Source organism: Myotis yumanensis, unplaced genomic scaffold, assembly GCF_028538775.1.
Source record: "Myotis yumanensis isolate MYYU_CA2020_CCGP unplaced genomic scaffold, mMyoYum1.0.hap1 SCAF_2, whole genome shotgun sequence".
Taxonomy (NCBI): Eukaryota; Metazoa; Chordata; class Mammalia; order Chiroptera; family Vespertilionidae; genus Myotis; species Myotis yumanensis.
In genome coordinates this window covers 207,617,476-207,628,735 of record NW_027223753.1, presented here as the reverse complement: position 1 = coordinate 207,628,735, position 11,260 = coordinate 207,617,476, and the positions used below count along the sequence as shown (strand labels likewise).

The 11,260-nt window shown below is 43.8% G+C and overlaps 1 protein-coding gene across 1 annotated transcript in view; it reads right to left on the bottom strand.

The window, feature by feature from the left end:
- Positions 1-4,224: 4,224 nt before the first annotated feature.
- MCM3AP (minichromosome maintenance complex component 3 associated protein) overlaps positions 4,225-11,260 on the bottom strand; it is a 42,234-nt gene continuing 35,198 nt past the window's right edge. The window contains exons 27-29 of the mRNA XM_070407028.1: positions 9,411-9,617; positions 6,930-7,080; positions 4,225-5,858 (exon numbers count right to left, since the gene is read on the bottom strand). Coding sequence (XP_070263129.1) covers positions 5,700-5,858; positions 6,930-7,080; positions 9,411-9,617 — 517 coding nt within the window. The 3' untranslated portion in view covers positions 4,225-5,699. The remainder of the gene's footprint in view (positions 5,859-6,929; positions 7,081-9,410; positions 9,618-11,260) is intronic.

Below are 11,260 nucleotides of genomic sequence, written 5' to 3'. Positions count from 1 at the left end.
GATGCGTTAGTAGGCTGGTGTTCTGGAGAGAGGACAAGGCTAGTGAACTGGGGAGTCATTTGTTTTCAGGTGGTATTTGGAAAGGTAAGATTGGATGAGATCAACTGCAGTGGTTCTCAACCTTCCTAATGCCGCGACCCTTTAATACAGTTCCTCATGTTGTGGTGACCCCCAATTTCATTGTTACAAATTGAACATAATGAAAGCATAGTGATTAATCACAAAAACAGTATATAATTATATATGTGTTTTCCGATGGTCTTAGGTGACCCCTGTGAAAGGGTCGTTAGACCCCCAAAGGGGTCGCGACCCACTGAGAACCGCTGAACTAGGGAGTATCCCAGAGGGAACATTTTCCAGGATGAGCCAGGGGCACCGACAGCTTCCCATCTAGCAGAGAAGACCTGGTGATCTGTGCAGAAGTTCTGGAGGGATTGTAGAGAGGTCTGAGAATTGATTAGATGTGCCCCCGTGACTATTTGTGTGTGTGTGTTGGGGGTCCAGGTAAACGTCATGCCAAGCGCAGTCATTGACTTCTACTTCCCACCTAAACGCTACATACATCCTATATAATAAAAGCCTAATATGCTGTGTCCAGTTGTCCAGTAATCTAGTCAACCAATCAAAGCATAATATGCTAAGGTTGCTCAATCGATCGCTATGATGTGCACTGATCACCAGGGGGCAGACGCTCCGACTGGTAGGTTAGCTTGCTGCCGGGGTCCTGCCCATCAGGACTGAGCAAGATGGGCCAGACACACCCTGGAGCCCTACACATGGTCCCTCCCTGGCTGGCCAAACTCCCACATCCCTCCCTGGCCCTGATCGTGCACCAGTGGGGTCCCTTGGCCTGCACCCTCTCGCAATCCGGGACCCCTTGGGGGATGTCAGAGAGCCAGGACCCCACTGGTGCACAAATTCATGCACTGGGCCTCTAGTAAAGTAATAACAGAGATAAAAATTCACAGTGAAAGAATGTGAGAGGAGGTAGCAGTAAATAAGAGAGGTCAACAAAATTATAAAGTCAAGGAATGTGAGCTGTAGTGATAACTGACAGCAAGCCAGAGAAGGCTGAAACCTATGTGTCGGGGGAAGCCATCAAGAAAAGAGACCAGTCTTTGCCATCGAACCCCAGGAAGGCTCAGAAACTGGGAGAACTGGTAGGAAGCTGGGTACGGAGCAGTGTGGCATATATCCTTTCCCCTACCTGGATGAAGCCTGCAGCAGCTGAGCCAGGGTAGGAATGAACTGAGGTACAAGGCACAGCTGAGGGCACTGAAAGTACACTCACGTGGGAGCCCAGTCCCACTTCTCCCACTCAGCCATACGGCTTCAGATAGGAGGAGGAGGATGGCCCTATAGCAAATCGCCCCTCAAAAAAAGACCCGCACCCGCAAACATTGGCGGCTGGGACCTAGTAGGAAAGCAGAGAAGCCTATCCTTTGGCAGGCTGTGTCCATTGACACAGAGCTTCCAATGAGCTCCTCAGAGCCCCCCATCATCAACATGAGCCAGATTTGAGAAAAACCTCCACCACAAAAAAACAAAACACAGAAAATGGTAATTTGAGAAATGGGGGTGATGCAAGGTGTGGAAGAGGACTTTGACAAACACAGAGATAAGACGTTGCACCATGAAACAAGAACCATCTGACACACTCATTCCCTCCTGGCCTTACTTAACTCCATGCTCATCACCAATTTGCACAGCAAATGTTTTACATATTTTTCTTGTTTATTGCCTATCTGCTCACTAAAATATAAGCCTATGAAGGCTGAAATTTGTTTTGTTTGTTACTCTATCCCTAGCACCTGAAACAATGTCTGGCATATAAATACTCCAAAAGCATACACTGAATAAATGGATTCTCTAAATAAGAAACATTAAGGAAAAATGATTCTCAGAATAAAAAATATATATACATGGCAGAAAATTTAAAATGTCACTAGAGAGATGAAATAGAGAAAGTTTAGGATAAGCTAAAAAGATAAGGACATTAGAAAAATGAAGAGAAAGAAAATTATATCCATCCACATGTCAAACATCTGAAGGAGTTCCAAAGGGAAATAGTGGAGTGGATGGATATATTAATTTCAAAATACCCCCAAATGGGTATTATCCAGATTGACAAAGTATGGTAGATTGTTTTTCTAAAGATACCTCCATCACCTCCCACATCACAGGTTTTCCTAAAATGTGGTGGTCTTAACATGTGTCACCATTGAGAAATGGGATCTATGCCCTGTCCCTTGAATCTGTAACCAGATGTTTGGAACCAATACAATGCAGTGGATGTGATCCTGCATGAGTTCTCCAAAGCTGGGCTTGGTGGAGTCCTCAGATGCCATATACCGGTAAGCAGTCCAACTACTACCCTGGCTGGTTTGGCTCAGTGGATAGAGCGTTGGCCTGCAGACTTAAGGGTCCCAGGTTTGATTCTGGTCAAGGGCACATGCCCGGGTTGCGGACTCGATCCCCAGTCCGGGTCATGCGGGAGGCAGCCAATCAATGATTCTCATCATTGATGTTTCTATCTCTCCCTCTCCCTTTCTCTCTGAAATCAATAAAATTATATTTAAAAAAAAAAAAAAAGAAGTCCAACTACCCTGGCGACAACTTACTTGAGGAAGCCAAGCTACATGGTGAGGTCACATACAGCCTCGGGTTGAAAGCCGCAGCTGAGCCCCCAGCCAACAATGCAACATCACCTGCTAGGCATGTGAGTGACCTGTCTTGGACATCCAGCCTAGTCAAGCCTTCAGATGACAGCAGCCCCAATCAATACCCGACTTTGACTGCATGGGAGATCCCAAGGGAAAGCTACCCAGCTGAATCCTTCCAAAACTTAAGCTACTATGTTTGGGTAGTTTGTGATACAACAGTAACTACTAGAAAAAAGTACTACTCTAAGTGCTCAGCACAATAAATTGGATGGGGTGTGTGGAGGAGGGAGACCAACACTTCAAGCATGTTGTTGAGAAATTTGAGAACATCAGGATAGAGATGATCTTAAAAACTTCCAGCAACAAAAAAAACAGAGGAATGATTTTCAATCTCAAATTCTATCTATTCAAACGATGAATCAAATATAAGAAATAACATTTTAAATGTGCAAGCTCCCCGGCTGCCAGTAGATGGTTCCATCAAAATGAGAGAGCGAATCATTTCCTTGGAATTTAGAGAATGTCCAAGCTCTTTGCCCAGAGGGTCATCTCCACAAGGGGAGCTAGCACAGTACCTGACTGTGATAGGAGGAACTTTACACTCAGGGCAGACAGTTTCAGATGAAGCAGCAATAGGAACACAGAAAACCCAAGCAAATGAAAAACAAGGCAGTTGACTCCAAGAAAAGCTGAAAGTTGTACCTAAAGGAATTGTAACCATAAACCAAAACAAGGCTCAACAGCAAACAGTATTAATATAGTCATACTGAACTCTGAATGCAGATATCAGCCAACATTAAACTAGTAGGAGAGGAAATATAGGTATATATGTATGGATGATATATGTTGCAGAGGATAGTGTAAGATTGCTATATCCTTTTCCATTGTAGGAAATCAACAGTTAATGTCTAAAAGCAAGATTAAGAGATAGGTCGGGCGGGGGGGGGTGGGGGAGGAAGAAGGGATAAGAGATCAACTAAAGGACTTAAATGCATGCGTATGAGCCTAACCAATGGACATAGTACAGGGGTTGAGGGCATGTGCTGGGGGTGGGAGCGGCCGGGGAGAGGTCAATAGGGAAAAAAGGAGACTTATGTAATACTTTAAACAATAAAGAATTTAAATTTTTAAAAAAAGAGAGATGGGCCCTTGCACCCGGCCAATGTGGCTCAGTGGTTGAGCTCGTTGACCTATGAACCAGAAGGTCACAGTTCAATTCCCATTAGAACATGCCCAGGTTGGCAGCTCCATCCCAGTGTGGGGTATGCAGGAGGCAGGTGATCAATGATTCTCTCTCATCATTGATGTTTCTCTCCCTCTCCATCTCTCAAATTGACAAAAATATATTTTAAAAAAGAGAGAGAGAGAAATAGGCCCTGGCCAGGTAGCTCAGTTGGTTGGAGTGCCATACTCATATGCCAAGATTGTAGGTTCAATCCCTGGTCAGGGCACATATAAGAATCAACCAATGAATGCATAAATAAGTGGAATAAGAAATCAATGTTTCTCCCTCTCGCCCGTCCCCTCTCTAATATCAATTTTTTAAAAAAAGATTAAGAAATAGCATTATTACGTTTTTATTGATAAACATGAAGTTGATCACTAAAGAAATCCCCAGAACAGTTGAATAGTGTTTGATATGGTGAAGTGGGGACTGGCTGATGGATTTGGTGGTACTGAGATGAGGAAGTTCAGTTCTTTGCTTCTGCTGTGAAGAGAAGCAGCCTATATTTAGGAATGTTGGAGGTTTGAGAAGAATGAGAAGATATGAAAGTCTTCTCGGTGTCTAGTGGATGTAGCATTATAGTAGGGAGATGCTGAGTGCCAATTTAAGATTGGTGGCCATACCCAGCATCACCAAGTCTACTAATACCTCTTCCTGTATATGGCTCAAATTTATTCCTTCTCCGCACATCAACTGCTAGCAAACTCAGGATTATACCCTTCCTCTTGCACCTGGATGACTGCAGCACCCACATTTTAAGAATCTTACCTTGTGTTACTGACCTTCCACATATGCCTTATTTATTTACTTACTTTTAATTTTTAATCCTAACCTGAGGATTAGGGTTAAATCAATTTTATTGATTTTAGAGAGAAAGGGAGAGAAACCTCCAATGTGAGAGTGAAACATTGATCAACTGCCTCGCCCCTGACCGGGGATCAAACCGGCAATCTGGATACGCACCCTGACCGGGAATGGAACCCACCACCTTTCAGTGCACGGGACAACACTCCAAACAATTGAGCCACACCAGCCAGGGTCCCATATGCCATTTTTAAAAGAAAATGTGACAAGTCACTTCTCTGCCTAATATCCTCCAATAGCGGATTCCCTTAGCATTCAGAGGAAGGCAGCCAGGGTTTCTGTGGTCTGGCCTATCCCCTCACTTGGCAACAATAACAAAATGGCACCTCGGGGTTTTCATCACAACCTCAGGTACTCTCCCCACCTACACCCCTGTACTCCTCCCCAGGAATTCTGCTCTTATCTACAGCCAATCTTCTTGTCTTCCCACTTCTAGTCCAGAAACATGCCCCAGTCACATCCTCAGAGAGCTATGTTCATATACTGTTGGCTCTTTCAGATGTGAGTTGGATGGGTCTCATTACTGATGTCTGGCATATCTGGGACTGCAACTTTGCTGAGACAATGAATGGTGACTTGCTACTCAGAGAAATGTAAGCCACAAACTCCCTTAGAACATGTTGGTGGATGATAGTCTGAGATCATGAAAACAGGTAAAATCAAAGACGTTATATAGGAGGAAACAGCCTACCATTTTGAAAACAGGGGAGTCCCCTTAGACATTCAATGTTTTGTTTGCATAATTAACTGTCACATTTCCAACAGTGCATCAATAGAGCAAGTGGGTGGTAAGGAGTGAGGGGTCCCGGACTGCGAGAGGGAGCAGGCCGGGCTGAGGAACCTCCCCACGCCCCAGTGCACGAATTTTGTGCATCGGGCCTCTAGTCAAGAATAAGATTATTTCAAGGAAATCTCTGGAAAGACCCTCCCGCTCTCAAGTCTGCAGCTCAAATGTCCACCATGTCCAGCAGTGTGGAGATATGGAGCTCTGAGGCAATTTCTTCTTCCCTTGAACTTCGGATCAGCCTTTCCAGGTGCTTCAGCCGTTCAGTCAAAGATGTGCCAGTTGCCTCTGACAATTGCAGTTGTTCCCCTGTCCTTTCATTCTATATGAATAGAAAGAAACTAAACATAGCTTTGGGATATCCATAAACCAAGATACATTCTCTTTAAAGGCACTAGATTGGGCTCGTGTTAGAAATCCTGTCTGGGGCATGCTGCACTCAACAAACTCCCCTCTTGACACCTATCATAGATCCTTCCAGCCTCTTCCAGCACATATACATACATCTGGTATCATCTGCACATGAAATGTTTCTCCGATGATTTACCATGAACTTTCAGCATCAATCATTTTTATAAAGTATCATTTCAGGAGCTACAAGTCACTTGAAACTCCCATCTTTGGATATTCAGTTTGTTTCCACTTTTATGCAGTATAATTAATGCTACAGTGAATAAAAATACATTAATTTGTTCATAGACAGTAATTTCTTTAGGGCAGAATTATTAGGTCAAAGGTTACAAATATTTTTAAGTTGTCTGCCAAACTGATAAATAGAAACAGTATGTCTTAATTTACTTTCCCTCCCCATTGAAGGACTTCCTAAAGCCAGCCCAAGAACATACCTTTTACCTGTCCAGCATTAACTAAATAACTATGATTAAAACTCTGGTTTTGCTTCTTCTACCACTGAAGCAAAGATAGTGAGGTAGAAAGATCTAATCTTTGGAGCAAGTCAAGTCTGGCTTTGAAAAGCAGCTCTGCCGCTGACCAGCTGAACAAACTTGGATGAGGTCCTTGACTTTTGTGAACTTAACCTGCTCAGGGAAAGGTAATCCCAGAAAGGAAGGTGTGGGTGATGCCACAGCTAGGACAGTATGTGCTCCATAAACAGAAGACACTATCATCACCTGCTATTCTCCTCAAGCCCTTACTGAATGTCAGCACACAGTGGTGGGTTTTGTTCAACTCTTCAGCATGTTTCAATTCCATTCTTCGTTCATTTCACAAGGAGAAACTCAAAATTAGTTGGGCCTCTATAACTGACACATTAAGTTTAAGAAAACATCTAATTTAAGCTAATAACTTATTGGTGATTATAACATCACACGATGAATCAAGCATTAGTTTATGTCTAATTCTAATATAAATGCCAAATATACTCTCTTCTCACCTGTGGGCTAGTAGTTGTGGATGTTTTAATCACAGGTTGGATAGTCTGAGGCAGAGACACCAGAGTCTGAGGAAGGTAGAGGGGAAGGGAAGTTGAATCTGTAAATGTTCCTGAGTCTTCAGACAACAACTGCTGAAGTTGATCTTCAAATCTGAAACATTTGAACATTAGGAAGCAAAAAATTAACTATCATTCACTTCTTCTCTATGTGGATACTTTAAATTGTTTAAAGCACTGCTTTTTACTAAGTATAGAACTAAATTATGACATCAATTGAGAAAATTATTTTAAAAATTATTAGCCTTAGCCAGTTTTCTCAGTGGTTAGAGCATCGGCCCGAGGACTGAGGGTTGCAGTTCAAGTCCAGTCAAGGGCACTTAGCTCAGTTGCAGCCTTGATCCCCGGCCCCAGTTGGGGCACATGCGGGAGGCAACCAATCAATGAGACTCTCACATTGATGTTTCTCTATTTCTCCTTCTCCCTTCCACTCTGCCTAAAAATCAATGGAAAAAATATCCTCAGGTAAGAATTAACAACAACAACAAAATTTAATATCGCCCTGGTCGGTTTGGCTCAGTTGGTAGAGCGTCAGTCCAAGGATGGAAGGGTCGTGGGTTAGATTCCCGGTCAGAGGCACAGATCTTGATTGCAGGCTCCATCCCAGTCCAGGTCGAAGCTCGTATGGAGACAGCCAATCACTGTGTGTCTCTCACATTGATGTCTCTCTCTCTCTCTCTCTCTCTCTCCCCTTCTTGCCTCCCTTCCACTCTCTCTAAAGATCAATGGAAAAATATCCTCAAGTGAGGATTAAAAAAAAATCTTCTCTTTAATTTATACATCCAACTTATTCTTAATGAGAAAGGTGGCATTTAACCAAACACAATTGTTTTTAAATGTTATTCAACATTATTCTTAATTCTCTTTTACTGTATTTTCTCTGGTTTATTTTGGATTTTTGTGTCTATAATTAATTCTTATCTCTTGATGGAATAACTAAAGGTATAGATTGCTACTTACAATTTTAAATTAACTCATAATACTATCCTATTGCCACTGAACATTCTAGAGCTGTCCACTCCATACAATTGTCTTTTCAAGAAAAACAATCTGATCCAATTGTTTAAATGATACAGACTTGGGAAAATCTACTTTTAGAAATCATGATACATTCAGTTACTCTTACAGCATATATTTATCAAGCCCCTACCAAACACTAGGCACCATTCTAGTTACCAGGGATACAGCACTGAAACAAAGCAGATAAAGCCCAGGTCTACGCAGCTTATACTCTAGTGAGGGGAAACAGAAGGGACACATACCTGGGGAAATGTGGTCTGAACGTGAGAGAGACAAAGTGAAGACATGGAGACAGGGAGGGCTGGGGGACAGGCAAGGAGCGCCTCACTGAGTAGACATTTGAGCAGAGGCTGGAAGTGAGTGTAAGGTGAGCCATAGGGATATCAGGGGTTGGCTGTGGAGTCCTGAGCAAACGGAACAGGGAACGAAAAGGCCTGGCTATGCAGTCCCTGGCGTGCTGGAGGAAGGAGCAGAGGTCAGAAAGGAAATGGTAGGCAGAGCACAAAAAGCCTTGCCCACCTCATAAGGATTTCGCCTGTGGTTCAGGCTCAGAGAGGAAGCCACTAGAACGTTGTGTGCAAAGGAATAATATGACCTCTGCCTCACACTTGAAAGGCTCACACTGGGTGTGCCAAGACTAGAGTGTGGTCCACTGCAAACATGGTCTGGTTCTGAATGTTTTGAATAGAGCCAATAGGATTTGTGGATGGACTAGATGTGGAGGGATGATTTCAAGGCATTCGGCCTGGGCAGCTGGAAGGTTGGAGCTGCCTTCAACTGAGAAGACCATTGTAGTAAGGGAAATTGGGGATTGGATTTGGGATGTTAGCTTTGAAATGGCTATCAAGGAAATGGTAGGATATTCAAATCTGTAGTTCAGAGAAACACTCAGGGTTTGAGATATATATTTGGAGTTGTAAGAATACTGTTATTTAAAAATCCATGAAACTGGGTGAAATCACTGGGGTGTATGTAGAGATAACACAGATGCAAAGTGCAGAGAATGAGTGAGGGGGTAGTGAGAGGAGAGGAAGAACCGACAGGAGTGACCTAGGGAACGTGACCAAGCGGGCAGGAGAGGGACTAAGGGCATTTTGGGAGCCAGGAGGGAGGTAGCAAAGGTGTAGAATGGTGCTGGGACATGGGTTCATGGTCAGTTCAGCTGTGCGGGGGGCAGTGATCCTAACCAGAGTAAACATGAGGGGCAGAAAGTCGCTACAGGAAAGACTGGAAAGGAGAACTGAGGAAGTGAGAATCACTGTTCTTGAGTTCACTATAAGGGAGCAGAAACACGAGGGTGGTGACTAGAGAGGGAAATGGGCCATGATAGGGAAAAATGCCAGAAGCCTGACTTTCAAGCATGGAGTGGCTGAAGGACACAATGAGTAGAGGGAGGGGCTTCACCTCTTGCTCTCCTCTTTTTCCAGAAGAAGACTGCTGGACAGACACTGGGCCAGGAGCTCCTGGGCAGAGGCTCCACGCATCAGGTCCTCCGTGCTGGGAACTGGCCCCTCTCGGCCACACTCTGCACTCCTCTTCCCTTTTCGGTGCACGTGAAGGAACGGAGTGGGAAACTTGTTTGCAGAAGGATGAAAAGTCTTTGTTTCCAAGCTGTAAGTTCATGTTTGAAACACATGATCAGGAAAGAGGGAGAAAGGGTTTCTCAGGAAATAGGTAGATGTGGGTGCAGAGAGAGCCTGAGACCCACCCCTTTCTGCTTCCAGCTTCCCTCACGGTCAGGGCTTCCCTCGGGTCAAGTGCAGGGCTAGGAGGGAGGGCACCCTCTGCCTACGGGACTTGCGGTATCCCAGGCAGCTGGCCTTGGTGCATCCCTACTCTGAGTGTTGCTTCCCATCCCTGGATTATCAACAGGTCTCTACTACCCCTATTATTAGCAAGGTTCTTATTTTTATACTCAGCTATTAAGTCCATCTGGAGCTAAGGTTTACAATCAGTGGGAGATAGCGAAGCTAACTTTTTTTCTAAACAGATGCCAATGTCTGCCTCCCCACCCCCTAATTTGGCATGGTACTTTTTTCACATATGGTTCTGTGTCTGGACTTCCTATTCCGATCCATTCGCCTACTGTAACTTTACTATTATGTTTTAACATCAGAAAGAGCAGGCCTTCCTTGTTATCCTTATTCAAAATGTTCTCAGCAATTATTACACATTTTTTTCATTGTGATGGATTTTAGACTTAACCTGTCAAGATCAAGGGAAAAATCTTTTGGGTTTTTTTCAATTAGAAATGCCCTGCCCTAGCCGGTTGCTCAGTGGTTAGAGTGTCAGCCCGGTTGCAGCCTTGATCCCCGGCCCCTACTGGGGCACTTGCAGGAGGCAACCAATTGTTGTCTCTCTCTCACATCAATGTTCTCTCTCTGTCTCCCCTCTCCCTTACACTCTGTCTAAAAATCAATGGGAAAAACATTCTCTGGTGAGGATTAACAAAAAAGAGAAATGCCCTGACTACAGTTTGAGAACTGAGAATTTTACAGTACTGTGTCCTCCCAACAGCAAGGCAGCTCACCCCTTATTTATTCGGGTTTTCTTTGCACCTTCAGGGGCCTCAGAGTTTCCCTGACGTTTAAGGCCTCTCCAGGTCAGTCTGCTTTCATGTTACAGGCGTGTGGCTGCTGTGCATGGGACTTTTGTACCTGGTAGATCAATCTATCTAATCACCTTCCTGAACCATGCATGACTCTAAGGGAGTAACTTGGTTATCTTGAACTAACAACTTTACTATCTGGAAATGACAGTTTCTCCTTCCTTTTGATATTTATGCCACCTGTATCCCTGCACTGGGCAGGATTTCCAGGACAAAAGTAAACAGCAGTGACATCAGGGCAGCTCAGGCTGGTTTGACCTCAGTGTTTCTAATGTTTTACCAAGAAGAATGGTTTTGGGGCAGAAAATTTTTTTTAACCCAAGTTTGATATGAAATTTTTATTAGGAATGGGTATACATTTTTTTAGGCAGGAAAGCATATAAAAGCATTTCCTACTAAATGAGCACTTATTTTTCTGTTATGGCACCATATTACACAAGTAGATTGCTCTTTGTTGATACTGCTTATGCTGGATAAGCCTACCTGTGAATTTTTATGTACTGCAAGACTGCATGTGCTGACATTTTATTTTCCCACAATGAGCTGGATTCTGTGAACAGGGTATGAATGTCTATCTGTGTACCTTGGAAGAGAACTACATGGTTTGTTCTGTTGGGTGGAGGGATGACAGAAACACACAATGAAC